Consider the following 27,664-nt stretch of genomic DNA (forward strand, 5'->3'; position numbering starts at 1 on the left):
ATCCATTTAATGGATGCCTGTGACGGATGCCATACAGTGGCATCCATCACCCGTATGCTACCATGTTAAAAAAACAACATAAGTTTAACATATACTTTCTTTTTACTGGACTCGGACATCGAATAAATACGCTATTCCACACCTTTTTTATATTTTGCAGTATACCGACTGCAATACTGGCCAGACGGGGGCCAAAAGGACCCTCTTTTGGACCCCATCTGACAATTGAGCCCCATGGGCATATTTAGAATGTATGTTGGGATCTTTCCAGGCGCACATGCTAAATGTTAACAAATTTTTTTTTTATATGAAGGCTTTACTTTTCTTTATACAACGAATGAGCTTTATTTGGGGAACTGTAATATCCCTTTAACAACTTTGCCAAGAGTGGGATCATTTCCATACGTATGCAATTGTCCGAACTGTTTACTATGAGTTTTATATGTCAGATGTTCAAGTAGACAAGATGAAATCCAGATAGAGGAAAAAAACCATTAGCTTTTTATTTCATCATTTTAGTAACTGTACAATTTTAACCAAATCTTACAAGTAACAGAACATATTAAACATAAATGAAGACTACAATCCAGTACCCTATTTACAATACAATTTTACCATCCAATTTTAAGATAACTAAATGGAGTACACGTAATTGTTAGAACATTGTATTTGTATTGGGCAAAGACGAAACAAAAATAAACCCCATAAAAGCAGAAACAACGGATACTAGAGTGTTCTGTGTTCCGTGACGGGAAAAGAAAATTACATCTCAAATGAATCACCTTGAATAGTAGCTGACAATTTTAGCATGATTTTAAGGAGTCGCTCTCGAAATAAAACAGTAAACTATTCCCCAAAGAGCTAATGAAACCAGTATCGTATTTCCCATTCTCCTAGGTAAGAAGCAGAACAATTAGTGGCTGATAAGTTATACAGTAAGAAGCGGAATGTACATTTCAGCAGAGGCGGCGGCTCTCATTGAATACTGTGAAAAAGCTGAACCCATGTCGTCTTATACTTTTACTCATATTAAAAATCAATTATTAAGAACCAACCATTTAAAATGTTCCCCTATGGGTTAATGATCATCATTATGAATTAGTCAGACCCAGAATTCATTACTGATAAAAGTTAGGATTTCATTTGCTAATATTTGGCGACAAGTTCTCTTGAATGTTCCAAGTGTATCTGCTACAAGACAACATTTTATCGGCTTTTAGAAATTAATGCATGCATGTTAAAAACCAGATTCAGCACTTAAAGAAACTCGGGGCGAGACAACACTGCAAGTCTCTTCCGCTGTTTAAAGTTTCACTGGGCCTACTGCCAGGAGGACTTCCAACGCATTGCGCTGAAGGGTCGGCACCGAGGCTGAAAAAGGGTTAAACACTCAATTGTTATTTTAACAATTAGGAAGCAAGAGAATATCAATAGTTTTAAAAGTACATGAAGGCTTAGTTACTACAGCATTGACTTTTGCTAGGTTGTGCGCTTTCGGTAAGATCTACTCCCCGTCCTCTGACCGTGTTGCCTCCGCCAGTCTGTGGTTCCGTCTTGGGAAGCTTTTTGGCTTTAAAACACGAACGAAGTGGGAAAAAAAACGGTAAAAAAAAAAAAGAAGAAATAGTAAGATTGCCAATTTATGTATTTTAAATTAACAATTAAACATGTGCAAAGTTGTGTGTCCTGGGCAGGTAGCTGGAAAGTGGGAAAAAGTATATGCAAATGAAGGACAAATGTCGAGGCCTGAATTACAAGCATTATACAGTCTCCTGTATCCATGCAAATAAATATCAGCTTCATTTAAATATATGTTTTTCCGCTTCCACTGGAATATAGTAATGACTCACTCCTCATCACCAGACGTCTGCTGCACAAGACCGCCACACAACTCAGAGTTCCAATTTATACACCAAAATTCTGCACAATCTATGTTATGGTTATTTCATGACTTCCTGTTCCAATTACGGTCAAGTACAGTGTTGTCAAAGGGGTATTATTTGACTCTAAATCTCTATTAAAAGGGATTCAGTCATCAGGCTAATGCTACCCTATCTGAGGGCAACATAAAGTAGCGACAGAGACCCTGATTCCATCACTGTTTTACTTAGTTTCAATGATCAGTAGCGGATTGGCAGCTTTCTCCCTATGGGGAGAAAGCTGTCAATTAGCGGCCGGTGGGCGGGGCTAGCCGCAGCTCACGGACTAAAGGAGATAAATTGAATTAGATAAAAAAAATACTTGAAAAAGTAAGTAATACAGCGTTGGAATCAGGGTCTCTGGCACTACTTTATGCAGAGCAGCATAAACCTGGTGACAGATTTCCTTTAACTTCAATGTACATATAACTATTTAAGCCATGTGGATACTGATGAGAATGGTGATTTGGATCCACACGATCTCCCTATGACAACACTGATCATTAGAGAAATCATTATGACAAAAGATCCGCACAGATGCTGTGGGCCTGTAACTAGGTACTAATATTAGTAACTATTAAAATACTAATTAATTTTTTCAGATTTTTGTTTTATCAGTAGGTTATTTGATCTGGAAATTGAAGAAACATGGATGATCCAGTAAATAAAAAGAACAAAAAAAAAACACGATCAGGAACGAATTCATAAAGACTGATGCATCAGTTTGAGCCCTATACAAAAAAAACAGGATACGTCTGTCCCGCTCCAGTGCAATCTATCCCTGCCAGCAGCTGCTGAACAAACGTTAAGGCCTCATGCGCACTACTGCTCCGGTGAAGTCCATTGGACATCAAATAACCTTCGTTGTGCATCCGTGTGTCATCAGGATTCACGGATACACAACAATTCTACTAGTAGTGTGAACCCGAAAATTCGTACCATAAAATGACATGTCCTGAGTTTTTGCGGTCCGGATTCGCAGCCCCAGCACGGATCCGTGAAAACCACGGTTGTGTGCATGGGGCTGCAGGAATGGGTAAACAATTAAATCCACAATTTATCCACAAATATGCAGCTAAATTGCGGACGCAAATGCACAGTCGTGTGCATGAGGCCTAAGAGGCTGTGATTGGCCATTGGGGTTACATGACATGGCATCATTATGGATGTCAGATCACTCCACTGGAATCATAACAGAGGATTGGTGGCGAAGAAAAAGTGCAGAATTAAAGAGGTTTTTTGGGACATTGATATTGATGACCTATACTTATTGTACTTTTACACGACCTGACGTGGGCCATGTAAGTGAGCGCCGACAAACATTGATCGGCGCTCGTTTGCTCCTTTCACAAGACGCTAGTATAGGGACGAGCGCTCGTTACTAGGGAAATTATCAGGAACGAGTGTTCTGTGACCGCTCGTTTGCCCGATACTTGGCCGATGTAAAAGCGCCCTTAGGATAGGTCATCAAAATCAGATGGATGGGGTCTGACTAGCGATCAGCTGATTGAAGGGTCCACGGCAATCTGGTAAGCGCTATGGCTTCTTCACTGCTTACCAGGCACAGCACCGTGCATTCAGTAGTGGCAGTACCTGGTACTGCAGCTCTGTGCAGCTCAATCCTATTCAAGTGAATGGGACTAAGCTGCAGTACCAGGCACAGCCACTACCGAATGTACGGAGCTGTGCCTGGTAAGAAGTGAAGAGGCCACAGCGATCACTGAAAACATAAGTCATAAATATCAAAGTCCCCGAAAACCCCTTTAAGAACATTAGTAAATTTGAAAGCTTGATATCTTTCTATTAAGAGCATGTCTTAATGAGGTGAGAACACTTTTAGCATTGGGCAGAGAATTACGAATACAACTGCCAGATCTGTGATTTAAAAGGTCAAAAGATTTACAACATTTTTCTGAAAAGTATTCTGTGAAAACAAAGCCCAGCATACATGATTATATGAACATTTCAATATTCCGTGTATACGAGGATGTCATTCTCGAAGCTCATCTTTACTCTTACCTATTGCCATGAATATTTCATTCACATTTGCTGATGTTTTGGCAGAGGTCTCCATAAACAACAAACTGTTGTCATCTGCATAAGCCTGAGCCTCCTGCAAAATATCCATACACATATTGATCATCAAAAACATTCATATATGAGAAAACCTTCTTTATAACAAGACAGAATATACGATATGGCTTCCAATAAATGACAACTAAAACTAAAAGTGAAAGGGGCGGAAAACGCTGATCAGGGCCAAAAGGACACATCGCTCAGCCGAACACTTCTGTCTCTGCCTTATACAAATCGGCAAGGGTCTTAGTAGCCCGCTGCCCCTCAATCAAAAGTTTTATTAAAAAATTGACATCTCAGACTTTTTTTTTTTTTAAATGACACTTTAAATATTGATTTTCCAAGATCTACGTGCGGACACATCCATGTGTGTAAAATGACTTCTAGAACACAATTTGTAGCACACAAAGAAAGTTCAACTTTTATAAAAAAAAATGTATTCTTATATATACCAACCTAGGCCAAAAAGATCTATAGCCGTCTATGCATATCAATATATATATATATATATATAAAGAAAATTTGCAGCACTCCAATGTGAAAAAAGTGGTGGTTTATTCAATCCAAGAACAACAGCAACGTTTCAATCCTACAATAGGGATCTTTATCAAGCCTGATAAAGGCTAGAGGCTTGATAAAGATCCTATTGTAGGATTGAAACGTTGCTGTTGTTCTTGGATTGAATAAACCACCACTTTTTTCGCATTGGAGTGCTGCAAATTTTCTTTCTTTATATACTACTACACGTCCGAGGATCGGGACGTTTTGCTGGGCACCTGATCGATCGTTTCTGTGTGAGTGCTGCTGCTTTCTTGTTTGCTATATATATATATATATATATATATATATATATATATATATATATATATATATATATATATATATATATATATATAAATACAATACCTATAAGCATATATGTGGACACATCCATATGTGTATGATAACCTATAGCACGCAATTTGTAGTATGGGTTGCACTGAAGAGCTAAATGAGTTTAAAGAGGCTCTGTCACCAGATTCTCAAATCCCTATCTCCTATTGCATGTGATCGGCGCTGCAATGTAGATAACAGTAAAGTTTTAGTTTTTTTTAAAAAACGTTCATTTTTGGCCAAGTTATGAGCTATTATATATATATATATATATATATATATATATATATGCAAATAAGCTTTGAAATGGACAATTGGGCGTTTTTTTCCGTTATGTCCAACTGGGCGTGTATTGTGCTTTTAACTGGGCGTGTTTACGTGTAGGACGCTCACCAATCAGTGACCAGTCAGCATCATACACTCGTCTCCATTGATTTACACAGCAGCGATGTGCAGCCACATACACAGAGATTAACGTTAATCGAGTGTCCTGATAATGAATACACATGAAATCCAGCCTGGACGTCATGTGTATTCAGAATCCTGACACTTCTGACTCTTTTCTTTGAGATTTCCAGCAAGGGAAACGAAATCTCGTTTACCTCCGTAATCTCGCGAGATTACACGTGGCTTGCGGGAATCTCACAGAAAAGTGTGTGTGTGTGTGTGTGTGTGTGTGTGCGCGCGCACGCGCGCATATGAGATAGAAAACTGGGATTGTGAACTTAAAGCGGGGACAAATGTAGCTAGCAATAATTACATGAAAGAACTAAAACATTATTGGTAGAAGCCTTGACACGATTGGTCTCCCGTATGCGTTCGGTAATTAGAATGCTCGGCCAGCACTCCTTTTATTTCTGTGGGACTTCCGGGACCGCTGTCTCCAGCAGCTCCATAGAAATTGATGGAGCCCTGGATGAGAATGTGGACGAGAACTCTATTCTCATGGAGCACTCAGGGGGACTTTAGGTCCTCGTTCTCATCACTTGGGGTCCCAGTGGTTGGACCCCCAGTGATCACACATGTATCCCCTAATCTGTAGGGAATATATGTGTTTGTGGAAAAAACCCTTTTAAAGGCTTCTCAATCAAAAACTTAAAAAGGAAAAACGTCAACATACCTGGAAGTCTACAGCTCGCTTGGAAGCCAGATCTGCTTTGTTACCAGACAAAGCTATCACGATATTAGGGCTCGCTTGTCTCTGGAGCTCTTTTACCCAGTTCTTTGCTCTTGCAAATGATTCCTGAAATAAAATGCAGTTGATACTTAACATCCTGTGAGACATTTATCCTGACATCTCAGTATGGCCACCTCAATTATCACTGAACATGAATGATATACCCTCCACGTAGGCTTCAATCTCACAGGATAGAGGCAATCACATGGCTTAAACCATGTGCCACTTCCGCACCCATCAGGTTACTCACAGCTGCATCCCTGGTGTCCACAAACCAAGGTGGGGGTGATATTTGATAAGCAATATGTGGTACTACTGGGTCTCACATGTCTTGGGACCCAGCAAACACTGGTTGACTCAATATACAGCCAAGGGAAGGCAGAGTCTACTATCTCTAATATGTCTTAGACCAGCGGTGGTGAAACAGTGGGTGCCAATCTCCTGGTAGACATCAGAGCGAGGACCAGTAGATCTTCAGATTAGATCACAAGGCTGTTCTCCGGTCTTTAACACAGGAATAGGAAAGGGAAATAAGGAAATACTGCCTCCCCAAAATGTAGATCCCATACTGGAAAAATATGGCCACTCCTGTCATAGATCTGCCCGTTTGGTGCGGACAACCACCCTGAAAAGGATGCCCCTAGAAAACATATCCCTAATATTATGGAAAATCTAGAGAAAACATGAATTAAAGGGCATTATTTTCAGGAAGGTCTTCTCCAAAAGATACTGACTTCGTCTAGGGCATAATAGGGACAGCAAGCTCTGCATTCCCATGATAAGGTGGTTCCATATCGAGTGCCTGGCATGTGTGTACTGGGTATCTGAACTTGCGATACCCAGGAGTGAACCATATTACTTGCAGATTATCTCCACCTGGGAGTTTGTGGACACCAGGGAAGTAATCCTGGTTATGACATAAAGCAGATTGTTTGCCTTATGAAGAATTTTGACAGCTCTATGTTGCTTCTAGTAAAGCCCCAAGCAACGATGGAGATGTTGAAAAGTAAATATATTCCCTTCTTTCCAGAAAAGTCCTCAGCCTACTAACATGGTGTACTTTTAGTCAACCACCCAAAATGATCAGTCAATGCAAAGCAGTGCAGGGAAATGATCCACCATGAGGGTCCAAAGTCCCCCACACCCTCCACATAAAGAACTCATCTAGATGTGAGCTGAGATTTTTCGGTTTATGGAGTATGGGTGAATAAGGCACTTCCCTTCATCAATACATTGTGTTGCTTGACTAGCCAACATGCACACCACGGATGCCCATTTTTAGTGGTGACAGATCTATAGCTTCCGGCTTCCATCACATTCAATAATTCTGGAATACAAGCTAAGAGTTATACAATCATGTTGTTACTAAAGTGGCTAAGGTTTAAAATTACCATATTAAACAAAGAGGCATGTCTACGCTCATTACATGTCACACAAAGAGAACGCTGTTTTTAGCTGCAACACAAAGCCATTGTTCTGAGAAGGTGAGAATGCGTTCTAAGCCCTTCTTCCCAGGCACATTCTCTTTTGCTATATTATATGTCTTTGTATAGGATTACATTGCATTATAAGCCCCTTAAGCCCCTTTCAGAGGAGTCTTGTAAAAATTGGTCTGTTTCATCAGGAAAAAAAACGGACAATTTTCGATCCGAGTCGAATCAGTATTGTGTCCGAGTGCAATCCGCTTGTCCGTTTTCTTTTTGACATCCGTATAACATCAGTTTTTCATGTCTGTTCCTTCTTTCTATTCAGCGTCTCCGAGCAATCCAATTTTGTAAAAAAAAAAAAACGGACTGCACTCGGATAGCATCACTGTACTGTCCGATTTTTATTTTTTTTGCAGACCCATTGACTTTAATGGGTGAGTTTAGCGCAAGAATCGGACCAAACTAGTGCATGCTGCGATTTTCCCTGCGAAAAAGTGGACACGTGGATTGGTATATTAAATTTAATGTGTCAGTGTTTAGTTCCTGTGCTGTCCGTCCGTTTTATACGCAAACCGCTCACGGAGGTAAAAAACGCTCGTCTGAATAGGGCCTTATTTTTATTATAGTCACATGATGCATCATTTTCAGCAGCAATTTTGAAAATATCTGAGCAGAGCCGAGCTGGAGAATGGATGTGTGCCCCTGCTAAGGCCCCATGCATACAACCATAATTTTGATCCGCAATTACGGGCCGTAACTGTGAATCAAAATACTGATCCATTCATTTCTATGGCGAATGGACACCTTCCCATATATTTATGGGAAGGCGTCCGGGCCGTAGAAAGCATCCGTAAAAAATAGGACGTCCTATTTTTTTATTTGACGGATTGTGCTCCCATACTTTATAATGGGTGAACGGGTCGCAAATGCGGATGACTGTCCGTGGCCTTCCATGCCTGTAATCACGGATCGTGCACATGGATACAGCCGTGTGCAGGGGGCCTTAGGCCCTGTTAACACAGAGTTTTTTGCCGCGGTTTTTGCCGCAAAAACCAGGGCAAAAAACTGCCAAGATTGACTCTCATTGATTTCAATGGAAGGTGGAGGCGTTTTTTTTTATCACGGTAAAAAGAAGCGACATGCCCTATCTGGAGGCGTTTTCCGCCTCTAAAACCCCATTGAAATCAATGGGAGACGGAAATGAACGTGTTTTTTTTTTTTGCTTTTTTAGGCAAAAAAACGCTCCCGATTATTCCATCTTTCTGTTGAAAAGATAGCTAAAAAAAAAAAACGTGTCAAAAAACCGGAGCTTATTTTTCCAGGCAGAATTTTCTGCCTGCAAAAAAACTCTGTGTGAACATACCCTTGCTGTGGAAGGAAATTAAAGTCGCTCTACCAAAAAGAGAGAGTTGGTTTTAAATGATTTTTATTTTGTGATATTATTTATTAAGTTATGTATATTCATGTAAAATACATTAGGAAATATTGGACTTTCACAAGTGCTGACATCTAGTGGTCAGAATTTTCCCAAAAAATTACAGCCTACAGTGATATGATCAGTTCATCATCACTAGTAGACTGAGGATTCATGACACACCGACTGGTCTTTTGTACTGACACCGAAAATATACAAGGAAGTGGAAACAGCACACTCAAACTGGCAGAGTTAGCGGTGGCTTCATGATAGAGTATCTCTTCCCTGCTGAGAAGTAGGTCAGTTTAATTTAGGACAGTCTCCAAGCAAAGCATGATATAAAAAAAAAATGCTCTTACTATTCTCTTAAATATGCTAAAAAATAAATAAAAATTCTTACAATGTAGACTAATTTCTGTAACAGTGAATACAGGGAGCACAAAGCTTACACAGTGTGCAGATAAGGAACACATACAACTCTATTAACCCCTTAATGACCGGACCTGAAAAGACCTTAATGACCAGCTAAATTTTTCTGTTTTTGCCTCTCTGCGTTTCAGCAGCCATAACTTTTTTATTTTTTCATTGACGTGGCTGTATGAGGCCTTGTTTTATGCGAGAGAAATAGTATTTTATTTTTCCCACAGTTTACGGCGTGAATATAGGAAAAAGCGATTCTCGGAATAGTTTTTTTTGTTTATTTTTTATCCCGTTCACGTTTCACGCTAAATAACCCATTAGATTAATTCTTCAGGTTATAACGGTCGTGTAGATGCCTAATATGCGTAGGTTTTTTGTTTTTATTTAGTGTAGGGGCAATAAAATGTATTTAATGCAAAATAAAGACTCTTTTTTGGACTTTTTTATTTATTTGTTTGTTTTGTAACTTTTTTTTTTTAATCCCATCAAGGGATAACTTTATTTGTAACTTTATTTTTTACTTGTAATGTATTAGCATACTCCTGTACGCTAATACATTACACTGTGTCACTATGACACAGGCTGCTGATCGGGCAGCACATAGTGTGCCCGAACAGCAGGCACACGGAACAGACAGCCCTGGGGTCCTTTGTAGGTCCCCAGGGCTGACTGCAGAGGGATTCCCCAGTGTTTGATCGCATCACTGAAATCCCGGTGATGCAATCAAAGAGGGGAATTCCCTTTGATCATGCCGCGGTCACGGACCGCGGTAATCAAAGGGTTACACAGCTGGGGTCCGAATGTTTGCCGACTCCAGCTGTGTTCAGGAGGCTGCTCTAAGATCAGGAGCTGTTAGTAATAGCTCCTGCTTAGAGGATGAGCGCTCACACGAGCGCTCATCAGCCTGATCTTCAGCGACGCCAAAAGACGTCTCTGTAGATTAAGCACCCGCACCGCCTGATGTCAAAAAAGACAGTGGGCGGTCGGGAAGGTGTTAAATTGCTGATTTTTCTTATTTTTTGAAGATGGACAGTAGGCAGTATTTGAAAAAATACAATTTACTCTGAGCAGTCACTTGGGCTCCTATCCAAATGCACGCACACACACACACGCACACACAGACACAAGTTATTATGACCACCTCCTACTTTCAAGGTCGGCAGTGCGTAGCCCATAAAGAAAGTGATGTAGCCCATAAAGAAAGTGATGTGTCGTGGGGTGGCTTGGTGGGTATATAAGGTGAGCAATATCAGTCGTCGTTACCATGGGTAAAAAGGGCGATCAGAGTTGCAAAAAGGGATGATTATTGGATTCGGTCCAAGGGTGGCAGTATTTCTTAAACAGCACAGTTTGTGAATTGTTCGCATGCTGCTGTGGTATCGTGAGTGGACAAATGGCAATATTGGGAATAACCGATGTGGGAACTGCGGAACACCACGTGCCATTGATGTGAACGTCGGCTACGAAGGTGCGCCATGGCCGAACCACATGCTACAGTGGAGCAGCTCACCGTGAAAATCAACCATGCCATGGGGCTACCAGACGTGTGTCTAAAACAACAATTCCGCGAACTCTACTTCGTATGGGGCTCCGAAGCAGACGTATGGTGACTGCTCCTATGCTAACAAAAGTGCTTCGGAAAAAAAGGCTTCAATTTGCACGGCAGTATCGGAATTGGACCACCGATGATTGGCAAAGAGTTGCCTTCTTCTATGAGTAATGTTTTCTGCTTCATCTAACAGATGGACGTCGGCGTGTCAGGCAAGAAACTTCAGAGAACAAACACCCTGCAACCATTGCTGGAAGAACACAAGCTGGGGCGGCAGCGTTATGGTCTGGGGAACGTTTTCATGGCATTCTCTGGGCCCACTCATCCATGTGGAGGGCACTCTGAACCGATTTGGGTATGAATCCATCGTTGCAGACCACGTCCACCCACACATGCCGTTTGTTTTCCCTGGGGCAGATGGAATCTTCCAGCAAGACAATGCGACCTCTAAATGTCCGACAGAGGTTGGAAGAGCACGACGAAGACTTCCAAGTACTTCCCTGACCCTCTAATTTCGCCAGACTTGAACCCAATTGAGCATCTGTGGGACCACCTCGATCGACTTGTTCGCTCTATGGATTCCCCCCCACGCACCCTCCAGCAAATTTATATATATAGATATATATATATATATATATATATATATATATATTTATTTTTGTACACAGGGTAATTTGCAGGCCTGCTATGGTAATCCTTATAACAGCAGAAGGACTGTGTGAACACCGAGTCTTTTTTGATAAGCACCAACTCCCTTTTCTTGATCCAAAGAAACTAATGAGCTGGAAAAGCTATGTCGGAATAGGCTTTAGACCCAGTCAGATGTCGGCTTTGTGCCCAGTCATGGGTGGTGTTGTGTACACAGGCTCTAATAATAAAAATGCTAATTATAGTAAAACTTGTATTGTTACATTAAAGGGGAACTCTGAAATGATGTAATAGGGAAATGTAGTCCATGCTATAAACAAATGCACAGACTTTATAGAAAAACCGACTGCCAAGGAGGTCCCTTTTCTTTATGCATGTACTTCTAAACTGGCGATAAGCACTACAAGTCTCAGCATGTTCTGCGATAAAAGCAGGCAAATAATATGGAGAAGGAACTAAGCACTGATGTCAGCTTCACATCCACATATTGGACATACGCTGCCCAATTACTTTTGAAGTTATGTACAGAGAAATACAGACTATGAAAAATCTCTAACAAAGACACAAATGCACAAAATAAAGTCCCGGTACCTCATTTGTGATGTCATATACAACTATTGCAGCTTGGGCTCCTCTGTAGTACATCGGTGCTAGGCTGTGGTACCGCTCCTGACCAGCGGTATCCCAAATTTCAAATTTTACTGTTGTATCATCAAGACAGACAGTCTGGGTAAGAAACGCAGCTGTGAAAAGACGAGAATGGGAAAATGCATCAGAAAATTACAAAAACCGAACATCGTTGTGGTGAATATCATGTGGTGTGAATATATATATATATATATATATATATTTATTTTTATTTTTTTTATTTTTTTTTCAAAAAACAGGCAGCACTCAAAAAGTTGTAGCAAAATTAGAAAAGGTGCTTTATTCCATCAATCCAATACAGAAACGTTTCAGCTCTTCAATAGAGCCTTTTCCAAGCTCTTGAGAAAGGCTCTATTGAAGAGCTGAAACGTTGCTATATTGGATTGATGGAATAAAGCACCTTTTCTAATTTTACTACAACTTTTTGAGTGCTGCCTGTTTTTTGAAAAATATATACCTTGGGAGACTGTGGCCGTATCCCTGGCGGGCTTGCACCCTCATTTTTACGAGACCTGGACTGTGCGGTTGACATTTTTTGTGTGTATATATATATATATATACACACACACACACACACACACACATACACACACACACACACACACATACATACATACATACACACACACACACGAGAGAGAGGCCACTACAGGGGAAATGTAGCGTAACATACTAGCCATTCAAATAAATGGCCAACCATGTATTGCACGGATGGGCTGGGTCCATCAATGCAGAAGAGGTACTGAAGGGGTTTTCTTCATGAGACAACCAATTTAATGGGCAATAACATCAGTAAAAATGGAAATAATCATTTGGGTATATTAAATCGTACCTCCAGTTATAAAATAAAAGTGATTATAGTGCAGGAGTTTGTAATACAATCGTTTTTCTAAATCATTGTAAAGGGTATATTGAAGTTATTCCGCCGCGGTCCGCACTGTGGGATGTACACAAGACAGTAGGAGACTGAGCATCCTGCCCTGCCTCATAGGCTACCATCGTCAGTGCCGGTGCCAGCCAATATGTGCCGCAGTTTAACATCAATGTATCATAAACTTCTGCACTATAAGGCAGAGTTCTCACAGAGCGGATACACTGCGTAATAGCACGCAGCGAATATGCCCTATGTGCCGCAGGGAATTCCGGGCGAAAAACCGCACCAAATTGTGGTGCAGATTTTCACCCGGAAAGTCTGCTGCGGAAAACTGCAGCACTTACCGGTCTGCTAGCAGGCTGGCCTCCTGGGAAGTTTCATCCCTGGAGACTACTGCAGACTGTGATTGGCTGCAAGAGCGGTCACATGGGATGATGTTTCATCCGATATGACCCCCATTACAGCATGTGATTGGCTGCAGCGGTCACATGGGATGAAACGTGATCCCAGGAGGAAGAAACACAGACTTCTGGGTAAGTATGATATGGTTTTTTCCCCCCACAGTTGCAAAAAAAACGCAACAACTGCTGTTTGTTGCGGGTTTTACCTCCCCATTGAATTCAATGGGGAAATCCTGCAACAGAGAAGCAGCGTTTACGCAAATACAATTGACATACCACAGGTCAATTTTTGAGCGTGTTTTTTTTATCAGTATTTACGCAGTATGTGGATGAGATTTGTTTTATCTCATCCACTTTGCTGCTACTATATTATGCTGCAGTACTTACGCAACATGTGAACTGAGCCTAAGGCTGGAATCACACATGAAGCTTTCGTGGCAGTTTTTAAGCGAACAATAAGGAGAAGAATCAGTCTTTCCTTTGTACTTTTCCTTCTTTTTTTTGGATAAACTCCTGTGTTCAGCAAAAAAAAAACCTGCCACAAAAACTGCATGTGTGATCCTGGCCTAATAGTCTTTCTTTTATACCTGGAGGTACAATTTAAAAAATGTACAAAATCAATTGGATGAGGGGGTTTCGACATAATTTTTTTTAATTGTGTGCGACTTGGCACTACTGGGGTAGAGTCACTGTTAGTAAATAAAGCTGTACACAGTGCGCTCGATCAGGATCCCCTAGGGTAAGAGTATTGATTTTTATTCTTACATGTGTTCCTCCACTTTCACACAGACAGGTTTGCTTTAATAATGAATCAAAAAAACCTACATCTGCATCAGGGTTTGCGTTGTTCTGCTCGGTCATAGGATTTGAACAATGAAAATACTGGTAGCACCAGATCGGTCGCATGACAGACACCAATGGCGACCTACAGAAGCCATTGCCTTTAATGGGTTCCTTCTGGATTTTGTCATAAAACCAACTCTTGACCCATCCAGCGCTGCTAACTACCGACCAGTCTCTAATCTGCCCTTCATCTCCAAACTCCTGGAACGCTTGGTCTACTCTCGCCTTATCCGCTATCTCTCTGCTAACTCCATTCTTGATCCCTTCCGCACTCTACACTCAACAGAGACTGCCCTTACTAAAGTCTCAAATGATCTCTTGGTGGCTAAATCGGACGGTAAATACTCTCTGATTCTTCTGGATTTCTCTGCAGCCTTTGACACTGTAGACCACAAACTCCTACTTAACATGCTCCACTCTATTGGCCTTAAAGACACAACTCTCTCGTGGTTTTCCTCCTATCTCTCTGACCGCTCGTTCAGTGTCATTTGCTGGTTCCACTTCTTCTCCTCTTCCCCTTGCTATCGGGGTTCCTCAGGGATCAGTCCTAGGTCCGCTTCTCTTTTCTCTCTACACAGCCTCTATTGGACAAACCATCAGCAGATTTGGCTTCCAGTACCATATCTACGCTGATGACACCCAATTATATGCTTCTTCCTGTGACATCACCCCTGCTCTAATACAGAACACGAGTGATTGTCTGTCCGCTGTCTCCGACATCATGTCCTCTCTCTATCTGAAACTGAATCTTTCTAAAACTGAGCTCCTTGTGTTCCCACCATCTACTAACCTCCCTAAACCTGATGTCTCCATCTCTGTGTGTGGCACTATCATAACTCCTAAGCAGCACGCCCGCTGTCTCTGGGTTATTTTTGACTCAGATCTTTCCTTTACTCCTCACATTCAATCACTTTCACGCTCCTGTCATTTTCACCTCAAAAACATCTCCAGAATCCGCCCTTTTATTACGGAGGAAACCGCCAAAACTCTCATTGTCGCTCTGATTCACTCTCGTCTTGACTACTGTAACTCATTACTAGTCGGTCTTCCCCTCACTAAACTCTCCCCTCTCCAATCTATTCTCAATGCAGCAGCCAGGCTCATATTTATGACCAACCGCTACACCAACGCCTCTAATCTGTGCCAGTCACTGCACTGGTTGCCCATCCCCTTCAGAATAAAATTCAAACTTATTACTCTCACCCACAAAGCTCTCCACAGTGCTGCACCTCCTTACATCTCCTCCCTCATCTCTGTCTACCACCCTACTCGCGCTCTACGTTCTGCCAACGACCTCAGATTAACATCCGCTGTAATCCGAAACTCGCACTCCTGACTGCAAGATTATTTCTCGTGTGGCACCAGTCCTCTGGGATGTGATACCCCAGACAAATCAGATCAATTCCCAACAGCCACAGTTTTAGACGTGCCCTGAAAACACATCTTTTTAGACAGACCTATAACATTCCCTAATCTGTCTCCTTTCCATGGCCCCCCTTTTACATTAACCAACAGAATAAGATTCCCTCACACTCCTTCTCTTCATGTCCGTCATACACAGATACTGGCTGGTGACCGGCTCATGCAGCTTTATGTTACCACCCCATGTGTATAAACGATGGCTGGACCATTGCACTGAACAAGCACTTTTACATTTTCGGTCTCCCTTATACATTGTAAGCTCTTGCGAGCAGGGACCTCTTGTTTGAATTGTAAATTAGCTTTGTCACTATGTAATGTCTGATATGGTCTGTACATGTTCCCTGTAAATTGTAAAATGCTGCGTAATATGTTGGTGCCATATAAATAAAGGTTATTATTATTATGGTGTCCGTCGTTTTGCCGGACAAAATAGCACTACATGCTGTGCTTTTTTGTCTGGCAAAAGCGACGGATTCTGTGACAGAGGCTCCTAACGGAGATGTGAACATAGCCTTAGGCACAACAATGAGAGGAATCATTATTCATGCACTGGATTCAAGTCATAGTTACATCTTTTTAGAATTATAGTAACAAAGATTTGTAAGTGGCCATTAAAAAGTAAAGTCCTCGAGTCCTCTTTTTTTGTCATCCAGTTCAAAATAGAAAATTTGCCAAAACTGCTGCATGACTAGGAAGATTTGCCACAAAGGGTTCTGGAAAAGCTTGGTTGCGACACCTAAGGTGGGCCATTATCTATCGTCAATTTTGAAAAATATAAAAAAAACTGATTTAAAGAGTAACTGCACTTTCTGCAAAGTTTTGATATGTCATAGAGGAAGACCTAATCCTTTGGCTGTCACCGGCGCTCCCTGCCAGGCTGAAGACGGCTCACACAGAGCGCCGATCACAGCCAAAGGTTAAGGGCGCACAGCTGAGCACTTCTGTACCTTCGTCTCAGCGACTGTGGGGGTCTCAGTACCCCGACCCCTACTGACCCAAACTTTTGATATGTATGGCTCTATTATATATCAAAAGTTAGCTGAAAGTGCAGTCAGTATTTAACCTACAAAACTAAATAAATAGAATTTTTAACAACTTGGTGGAAGTCAACAAGTCAGGGAGTTGTTTCCTGGTATATTTTTCTCTATTTTAGATTAAAGGGGTTTTTCCACTTTCTGAAAACTGAAGAGCTATCCACAAGATAGGTCATCAGTATATGATCGGTACGTGTCCGACACCCGGACCCCGCACGATCCAGCACTCTGGCTGCCTCTGCACGCAATACGATGTTGCCGGAAGCAGATGGCTCCGGTGAAAGAATAGCGGCCGAGCTGCAGTATTGCAGCTCTGCTTCTATTCAAGTGAATAGGAGCAGAACTGCAGTTCCGCCGAACGGCCACTATGCAGTGGTCGGAGCCATTGGCTTCCAGCTCCAATTACTACATCCCGTTCCAAACCACTGATACACGGAGGCAGCCGGAGTTCCGGATCGGTGCGGGGTCCGGATATCGGACATTTAGTTTTGTTCCACATAGGGTAACATCGAAGTCAAATCTGCCTCGTTTTGCAGCAATATGAGAGCAGATAAAAAGCCTCAACGGAAAACCGTAGAAGACAAAAACATTTACAATAGATAATACTGCTTTACCGTTTTATGTCAAGATCGCTTTATCAGTGTATGAATGAAAAGTTCTACAACTTTCTAATGTACTTTGTTTCAATTCCTAACCAATTGTAAGATATTTATTTGCTGTCAGTGAATGAGAACACTTGTTTACAAAAGAAGAGAACAATTTTTGGGAAGAAAAAAAAAAATATGAAAAAAGATAGGGAACTAGAAAACCCATTAGAACTTTAGAATTGGAAATATCTTAATCCAAGGATCCCATTAATCCATAGAGAGTATATTTTGCCCTTTTGAACAGGAAAATCTGTACTCAATAAACCCCTTTAATAATTCTACCCTGCTGTGTTATAAACGCGGTGCTGGCAGATAATGATATTTTGAAGTGTGCTCCATTTAAAAAAATGTTCAGACACAAGGTTACGTCTTATAAATGCGTTGCAGCTTGCAAAAAAATTTGAACGCGTTAAAAATAGAAGAAAAAAAAAAAAAGCACAATTGGCTTAAAAATGGTAAGGTATTATAACACACGGTATATTAGAAAGTTGTAGAACTTTTTATTTCAACACCGTGATTAAAAGGGGTTTTCCAGGACTTTTTAAAAAAAAAATCCTAGGGCATGGAATTCTACAAAAACTATTCCGGTAGTCATCATTGGAAATGCACCCCCTCTCCATTCTCAGAAGCTCTTGCAACGGTCACATACCTTTCATCCTGAAATCCCCACCCCCCCCTAGGCCATCACATCCAGTCCTGGAAGCCCCTAATATCACGTGCCATTCCAGCCAGTCACTAGCCCCAGCCGTCATGGCAGCATCGCTGCTGACACACCAGTGATTGGCTGCAGTGGCACAGGATATTAGGGGCTTCCGGGACTGGAGTGACAGGGAACTGGCTGGATGTGATGGCCTTGGCGGGGGGGGGGCTATGGGTGGTGGGGGGGATATTTCAGGGATTAGTATACCTTCCCACGAGAGACATTTATGACACATCCACAGGCTGTGTAATAAATGTCAGATAGATGCGGGTCCCACCTATCTCCAGAACCTGGCCCCCTAAACTGCGTTCAGCCTCTGTGTTTTTTTGCGGCTAAATGAGGTAAATTCCAACCATGAAAAAAACTTTATATGGTCGTGAGTTACGTAAACAGCGTAACTCGCTGAGCTACAATGCTTCCGTAAGTCTCATAGAACTTAATGGTAGTTACCGAAACTGCGTAGCTCGCATGCTACGCTGCTTCTGTAACTGCCATTCACTACTATTGGAGTTACGGAAACAGCGTAGCTCAGCGAGTTACGCTGTTTACGTAACTCACGACCATGTAACCTTTTTTATGGTCGGAACACACCTCATTCACCCGCAACACACAGTGGCTGAACGGGGTTTAGAGGGCCCCGTTCTGGAGATAGATGCGGGTCCCACCTCTGGAACCCGCACCTATCTGACATTTCCTGTGGATATGTCATAAATGTCCTTCATGTGAAAACCCCTTTGATGTAGCAATGGCGCTTTGTACCAGAATTTCTGTGAGCAATATTAGATACTTTCTAACCTCCGATCGTGCTTTCTTGGAACTCGTGAAACTGTCCCTTTACGAAGCGTAGCACTAAGCTGGACTTTCCCACAGCAGACTCTCCAAGGAGGACGAGCTTGAACTGACAGATTTTATTTCCGGCATTTGGTCCATTGGGTCGGGTGGCTCCTCCTCGGTTAGCCATATTTAAATTTGGACAGATAAGTCTAATGTATTTGTGAACGGCAGTCCGGGAAGAAGAGCTCTGTGATCACTTAACCTTCTTGAAATCTGAAGATAAAATAGAGATAGAGAAAGATTTACTTTATATTTTGCGGCCTATGAAATTTTCATGAAATTTAGGCAAGTTGTACCGTACGGTCTCTGAAATTTTAATGACAAAGAATTATCAATTAGCAGCGCAGTATGGAGCAGCATGTTCTAGTACAGTGTAGGAGGATCGTACTTACTGTGACAGTAATACCATTCAAAATGGGCAAAGTGAAACATTGCTGCCCCCTCAGCAAAGGAATTAACTGGACAATACTCATGTTGTGCATTCAGACCAATAATCCCATTAAAAGTATGCATGCTATTTTACATGAATGGAAAGTCATACAGGAATATGTTAACCAAAACCCTTCTCACAAGGAAATGCTTTAAACTTAACATTTGGTGCAAGACTAGAAGCACAGTAATTATCAGATGAAACAAATAATGGGGTTCCCTAAGAAATCGTTACGATTATATTTAATGCAGGTGGTCCCCGCTGCCCTATGCCCTTGTGGTTTTTTTTACTGACAGTGGTCATCTCAGGCCAAATGCACGCTATGTGTATTACTAGCGGATTTGCCGAGCGGATTTTCCGGCGGCAAAACCGCAGCGTAAGGGCTTGTCCACACGTAACGGAATTGCTGCAGAAAACATCTGCAGCAATTCCACAGAAACTAGCGGAAAAACTGCACCATTTCCTGCGTTTGTGACTGCAGAAAATGGTGCGTATTTTGCTGCGTTTTCACAATGCTTGGTGATAGTGACATCTCCTGAAAAACGCAGCAATTCAGTCCCCTTTCCACAGCAGGAATTGACCTGTTGCGGTACGAATAATACGCACCGCAGGTCAATTTCTGATCGGAAATTTTACGCAGCGTGTGGATGAGATTTGTTAAATCTCACCCACTTTGCTGCTACTGTTTTCCTGCATATTTTCCGGCCGCAATTCCGGAGGGAAAATTTTATACATGTATGTATTCTGGATTATTGGTCTCCTATACACTTCCGCATGATGTTTTCCAGGACTTTGATATTAATGATCAATGATTAGGATAGGTCATCAACATCAGGTCAACGTTATGGTGCTCCAGTGATCGCTGTGGCCTCTTTGTTGCTTACCAGGTAGAGCTCCGCACATTCGTTAGTGGCTGTGCCTGGTACTGCATTACCGTCATATTGACTTGAATGGGACTGATGGAGAATGGGGCTGCAGAACCAGGCACTAGCGAATGTAAGGAGCTGCGCCTGGTAAGCAATGAAGAGGCCCCTTCACTCAACTAATCGCTGGGTGTGCCTGGAGTAGGATCCCCACAGAATTGATGTTGATGACCTTTCATAAGTATAGGTCATCAATTGCAAAGTCCCGGAAACCCAAGACAAGCCCTTTAAAAAAAATTAAATAACCTGCCTGCAACGTTCCAGCCTTTCTAACCTCCGGGGATCAGCGGTTATCACGCATTGCATTTCCCCGCCATATAATGCATGGATAAGACACCCTCCTATGAGGTCCATATGCCCCTCTTTATGAGACAATCCCTTTAACACCATCAGACATTAAAACAGAAACCTCGCAGCCCTAGACCTGTCCCAGAGCAATTTGAAATACAGTCAAACTCCTTTAATCTGTCACCAATAAGATTTGACAGGTGCCATATTATTGAATATTCTGGATTATCGAACACGCACAACAAAAGTATATGAAACTCACTTGCGAGGGTTGAAATCCTAAAAGGGAAAAAAAAAAATCCCAAAAGTCAAATGTTCTCAAAAAAACTGCGGCTATAATTTTGTTCTTTATTTTGGGGAAGCTTCTTATTGATTATATCCGTTTTTGCTTCTGGTCTTGTAAATTTCACATTATTTTGCAATTATGTCAGATGAAAGGACCTAGCCCTATAGATGATCCAATTGTATAGACTACATATTCGCTATACACACAGCTAGCCCACTGGTAATGGCTGGAAATAAGAACGGGCAAACAAAACCGAAACAAACCTAGTAGTCGCGTTCTCTAAATTAAGGAAGCATCTCAAAGTCTAAAATTTTTTTTTTTACATCTTCAAAGCCACAGTGTTGACCAATAATCTGAAGCGATCCACACAAACTAAGCCGCATAGATCATCTGTATACAGTACAATACTTCTTATACTGCCCTGAATAGTATAGCAACCCCCGATGCCACATTTTACAGTATATATATAGGGACACTCCACATAAAAGGCTGAATAGATTTGTAAACACTCATCTTGTACTGATCTAGTAAGGGCTTGTCCACACGTAACAATTTCTGCAGCAATTCTGTTGAAAGTAGTAGACTTTCCGCTGCAGTAAAAACGCATAATTTCCTGCGTTTTTGACTGCGGAAAATGTTGCGTATTTTGCGGTGTTTTTTACAATGCTGGGAGATGGTGACATCCACTCTGAAAAACGCAGCAATTCAATCCACTTTCCGCAGGAGGAGTTGACATGTTGCGGTCCGAAACATGCACAACGCGTGTCGATTTCTGCTCGGAATTTTAACGCAACGTGTGGATGAGATTTGGTAAATCTCATCCACTGCGCTGCTACTGTATTCTGCTGCGTATTTTCCGTCTGCAATTCCGGACGGAAAATACACAGCAATTCCGCTACGTGTGTGCAAGCCCTTAGGGTTAATGAACACGATGCGTAGAACGCGCGGTTTTGCCGCAGGTATTTGCATGCAGCAAAACCGCAGCATAATACAGTACCAGCATAGACATTGAGATTCCAGGGAATCTCATGTCCACGCTGCGGTATTTTTCAGGACGTAAATTGACCCACGGTGCGTATTTTGGAAACCGCAGCATGTCAATTTATCCCGGGTTTCCGCATGCAAATTCTATCCCTGTAGTTCTACAGAAATACGCAGCAAAACCTGCAGCATGAATACTTAACTGCACCGAAAAACCCATCAAAAAACGTACCTTCGTGTGCGTTTTTTTCTGCAAATTTCTTGCGGTTCCCTGCAGTTTCCACAGCAAAATACGCAACATGTGCATGTAGCTTTAGAGTACTTTCCTTTTAGGCTGGAAACACACATTGAGTTTCTGTTGCAGATTTTGATGCAATATGTGTGCATGGCCCCATATAGATGAAAAAAAAAACGGATAGCAAACTGAAGAATTTGACGGAAGTGTGCATGAGCCCTTAAGCACGAGCCCTGGGTAAGTTCACACAAAGCGAAAATACTGCGAACTTTCCGCAACATATTTAGTTGCAGAAAAGCCGCAGCGTAATACAGTAGCAGCAGAGTAGATGGGATTTGAACAAACTTGAACAAATCTCATCCGCACGCTGCTTAAAATATCCGAAAAAACATTCATAAATTGGCCTGCGGTGCATTTTTTAAATCCGAAGCATGTCAATTTATGCTGCGGAATCGCTGGTTGTCTGTTGCTGGTTTTTCCCATTGAATGCAATAGACCCGCAAAATATCACAAATGTTGTGATTTTTGTGGTAGAAAAGCTGCGATTCCGCCGCAAAAATCAGAAATTTTTTAAAAAGAGCTTATACTTACCTAGATCTCTATACTTCTCCGTGCAGGCTGGCCTTCTGGGATGAAAATTCATCCCATGTGACTGCTGCAGCTAATCACAGGCTCCAGCGGTCACATGGGATGAAACGTCATCCTAGATAACCGGGCTGCAGGACGTGAGTGACGCGTCGCTATGACTACAGGTAAGCATAAGATTTTTTTTTTAACCAGCTGTTTTCCGCAGCTGACAATCCGCCCGAAGAACTGCACCACAATTTGGTGGGGTTTCCCGGACGGTATTCCCTGCGGGGTCCAGGGCAGATACACTGTGTACTTTTACACAGCGTATCCATCCTGTGTGAACATACCCTTATATTCTGCATCAAAAACTAGGTGTGTGTTTCCAGCCTAAGGCTGGGTTCCCACTGTGCAGATTTGCTGCAGATTTTGCCTGCATTTTGTAAGTCAAAACCAGAATTGGATCCAGGAGAGTAGACCTCTAAGGCCTATTTTTGTATATTTCTTCTGTTTAGGTTCCGTTCCTGGTTTTGGCTTTAAAAACCGCATGCAAAATCTGCACTGTGGAAACCCAGCCTAAGGGTATGTTCCCACAGACCGGGTACAGTGCTGAAAAGTCTGCAGCATATCCGATCCAGAACACACATGGAAATGCGGCCGAAAATTAGCAGGATTGACCGCTGTGGAAAACGGCCCAGCAGAAAATATAAAAAGGCCTATACTCTCCTTTCTTAGCTTTTTTTTTTTTTTTTCGTTTTTAACCTGCTGAATTTGCAACTTGTAAGCAGCTTAAATCACAACAAATTCTGCAAACAATGTCATTTTTTTTTCAGTGCAAATGCGCAGCGAATCAGCAACATAAATTGACATGCTGCAGATGTATGATCCGCACCACTGGTCAATTTATGAACGTTTTCTGATTTCTCTCTGACATGTGCAGATACATTTGTATCTCATCCACTTTGCTGCTACTGTAAATGCTGTGGACTTTCTGCAAGTTAGAAAATCCACAGCATATCCGCCCAGTGGGAAAATACCCTCAAGGTAAATTCACACGTAGCTGTTGAGGAGCGGTTAAACAACACATCTGAAAGGAAAATGCATTCAATTTTACCGCCGTTTAATGTGGTTGCGGTTTTTACAGGTGAAATGTCAAATAAATGTGTTTCACCTGTAAAAACTGTGACTAAAACCTTATTAAATCGCATACGGTTCTTCAGCTGTAGTTTTGATGCAGTTTTTACATGTGAATATTCCCTACACGCACAAAGCTGATTTGTTGCAATTTTCTGCCGCATATGCGCAGAATTTCCCCAGCAAAATCCAGACTAGTTACATGCAGACTTTGTTGCGGATTTCATCCCTCTCCACATCAAAAAGGGTGAAATCCGCAGTGAACATCCAGAACAGAATGAGCATACGACAGAATGGAAAATCTGCAGCATGATCTGATTTCTGTGAGGAAAATGTTCAGCAGAATGTGAATGAGATTTTCTGCATTTCATCCACTAGCCGGGCAATAGTTTTCCGCCCGAAAATTTAGCTCCATTTACATTATTTTGGCTTGGAGGTTTATGGTGAAATATAAAACATTATCTACTATGCTTTTTTTGTTTTTGACTTTTTTTCTGACCTTTTACGGTAGGAAAACACACAGCGTATTCAGGGCGCATATACTGAGTCAAGCTGCGCAGCGTAACCACCCTGAACACTGCAGGGAACGCGGTCCGGAAAATCGCACCACGTTGTGGTGCGTTTTTCCGGCGGAATTTCTGCTGCAAAACAGCGCCAGGAAAAAAAAAACCCTCTTCTCGGCGCATGGTCTGACCTGAAAGGGGCTCAAGGGTACTGTCTCAAGTAGTGGCCGCAATGCACTTTGCCGTGGTTTTCAAATAGGTTATTAATGGCTGCGCAGTTTTGCAAGTAAAACGGCTGTTTACCAGACAAAATTGTGCAGCCATTAAGTGTCTATTAAAGGCCGCAAGATTTTGCATGTACCGTGACAAAACTATGTGGACATTTCGCTGAACAACATGTCCATATGGTGTTCAGCAGCATGGCAGCTGCTAAGTGAAACTGCACCCTTAGGAGAGTCCAATGGCAAAATCATGCCATTTTGATGCAATTTTCTAAAGATCTTGGCTAAACGGCTAGGTTTTATTGAAGTTTGCAGCTAAAAAAATTAATAAATGCATATTGACAGTAATGTGTGAACCCAGGTTAACACAGCTCTTTAATTTAAAGGGGTTGTCCAGTCCCTGAAAATTGATGGCCTATCCTCAGGAGAGGCCATTAATAGCTGATGGGTCGGGGTCCAGCTCCTGGGACCCCCATCAATCAGTTGTTTTGACGAGGGTGCAGCGCTTGTACGAGTGCGGCTTCCCCTTCACTTCTACTTTCTCACTGTGAATTGCGGACACAAATGTAGTGGCGATTCACAGGTATTGCAGCCTTCTTCTCCCATTCACTGCAACGGGAGAAGAAGGCTGCAATACTGTTATATCCGTTCAACAATTCTCACTGAGCAAATAGAAATGAAGGGGAAGTAGGGTTCGTACGAGCGTTGCGGCCCCTTAAAAACAGCTGATCGGCGGGGGTCCCAGGAGTCGGACCCCGACCCATCAGCTATTGATGGCCTATCCTAAGGATAGGCCATCAATTTTTAGGGACTGGACAACCCCTTTAAGGTACCAGCTCTACTAATGATCAAAACTGCATCCACTACATGACATCCCACAGTTCAGATCGGATCAGGTTAGAAGGCAAACCCACACTATATGCAAAACAGAACATCTACAGCGTTCACCTGGCATGGCAACTTCAGTCACGACACATGTCAAGTGCCCAATTTAAAAACTAATAATTGAATGCTTTGCAGAGTTTCAAGAAACGTAAAACTTAGAAACGACGGAGGGAAAGCTTTTTATTTTTGGAAACTACAATAGAAGGTCAGGAAATAAAATAAAAAAAACTTCAATATAAAATAAGTTGTTCTACTGGAAACCCGCTCCTCAGGAAAACAGAATTAGTTCACCACAGGTATCTGTGCCAGCGCGAATAAATCCTGAAGAAATGGTGTAAGTCTTTTGGTCATGGATGCACAGATACAGTCTATAGTGAGAACAATATATTGCACACCCGAGGTAGATCCTTTCATATCACCCCCAGAATATTTTCAGGCAGATTTATTAAAATTGGTGAAAAAATAAATAAAATTGTAGTAGTTGCCCATGGCAACCAATCAGAATACACATTTCATTCCTCAGAGGCCCTTTGTAAAATCAAAGCAGCAACCTGATTGGTTGTTATGGGCAACTACTCTTTTCCTTTGAACCAGTATTGATAAATCTCCAGATCAGCACCGGTACAGGCGGCGAGAGCTACCACTAATTTATAACTGAAGAATTAACTTCTGCCGCTAAGCAGATCCACTTTAACCCCTAATTTGGCCTTAATGTCCAAGTATTCTTTTTCCTTTTTTTCCCTGTTGCGTCCCAAGAGAATTAACGTTTGCATTTTTCCGTCGCCCTGTGTGTGCTTGCTTTTTGTGGGACGAGATGTATTTTTCCAGTGGTACCATTTTGGGCACATTGGACTTTATTTATATTTTTGTTTTGGCAGGGGGGGTGGCCAATTTTGCCGTTGTTTTTTTTTGTACGTTGTTCACCATGTGCTTTAAATAACGTGTTAACTTTATTGTTCAGATCGTTACGATTGCAGCAATTCCATATATGCGGATTTTTTTTTTCATCGTTTAACTATGGGACTTCACTATGCGATCTTCTGATCGCTAGAATAATGCTTTGGGATACTGAGTATACTAAAGCATTACTGCCTGTCAACGTAAAACTGACAGGCATTTGATACGGAAGTACCTCTATATGGTCGAATAGGCATAAAGGCATGGCAGGCCTAGGGGCCGTTGTTAGGCCGGTGATTGCATTCGCAGGCTACCGATGGGTGACTTAAATGCTGCGATGGCTATTGACTGCTGCATTTAAGGGGTTAAATGACCAGAATCAGAGGTTTCTTCGATCCCGCTCGTTACAGGGGGACCTTGGCTGTCAGTAACATACAGGCTACCATGGTGAGTACCATCGCAAGCATGCACATTGGAATGTAGGAAGACCCTTCCCGTGATGTACATGTTATTGTTGTTACATTTTTTTGGACCACGTCAGATATGTACCGATGTATTCAATATGACTAAGTATTGTGTCCGATTACCTCATACCATGTTTATCTGTTTGAAGGCATTTCCTTCAACAAAATACTTTGAGGATTGTGAGAGGACAACCAAATACGTATAGCGAGCACTACATGATGATATGTAGACCGACATATCCTGTTCATTTTTTTTACGGTTTCTAATTTGGACACACTTAGTGCTTTCGTTATTTGCCCTATAAGATGGTACGATACTATTTTGAATGTAATTGTTAGTTCCCAGACCGTCTGAAGAAAGTCGTATTGAGAACGAAACGTTACAGAACTGGATTGTTTACAATAAATAGTCAGAAGCAAAAAACTGAGTGCCGGATTTTACTTTTATTGTACATGAAAATGTGTTGGGTTAAAAGATTAAATGGGGTTGTCCAGGATCCAGAAAACATGACGACTTCCTTCCAAAAACAGAACCACACCTATACACAGGTTGTGTGTGGTATTGTAGCTCAGTTCTGTTTACTAATGTTGCTGAACTGTATAGTACAGACAGTGCATATAGTCCATAGAGCATATAGTACAAGCTCTAGTACAGTATATAGTACAGACAGTGCATATAGTACAAGCTCTAGTACAGTATATAGTACAGACAGTGCATATAGTACATAGAGCATATAGTACAAGCTCTAGTGCAGTATATAGTACAGACATTGCATATAGTCCATAGAGCATATAGTACAAGCTCTAGTAAAGTATATAGTACAGACAGTGCATATAGTACAAGCTCTAGTACAGTATATAGTACAGACAGTGCATATAGTCCATAGAGCATATAGTACAAGCTCTAGTACAGTATATAGTACAGACAGTGCATATAGTACAAG

The 27,664-nt window shown here is 41.7% G+C and overlaps 1 protein-coding gene across 2 annotated transcripts in view; it reads right to left on the reverse strand.

Moving 5' to 3' along the window:
- Positions 1–478: 478 nt before the first annotated feature.
- The window catches only part of RAB5A (RAB5A, member RAS oncogene family), a 37,653-nt gene continuing 10,467 nt past the window's right edge, over positions 479–27,664 (reverse strand). For both annotated transcript variants that reach the window (XM_075827216.1, XM_075827215.1), the window contains exons 2-6: positions 18,868–19,119; positions 12,095–12,246; positions 5,989–6,111; positions 3,939–4,032; positions 479–1,570 (exon numbers count right to left, since the gene is read on the reverse strand). In XM_075827216.1, the coding sequence (XP_075683331.1) occupies positions 1,455–1,570; positions 3,939–4,032; positions 5,989–6,111; positions 12,095–12,246; positions 18,868–19,033 (651 nt within the window). In that variant the 5' untranslated portion in view covers positions 19,034–19,119 and the 3' untranslated portion in view covers positions 479–1,454. The remainder of the gene's footprint in view (positions 1,571–3,938; positions 4,033–5,988; positions 6,112–12,094; positions 12,247–18,867; positions 19,120–27,664) is intronic.

This window comes from Rhinoderma darwinii, chromosome 5, assembly GCF_050947455.1.
Source record: "Rhinoderma darwinii isolate aRhiDar2 chromosome 5, aRhiDar2.hap1, whole genome shotgun sequence".
NCBI lineage: Eukaryota > Metazoa > Chordata > Amphibia > Anura > Rhinodermatidae > Rhinoderma > Rhinoderma darwinii.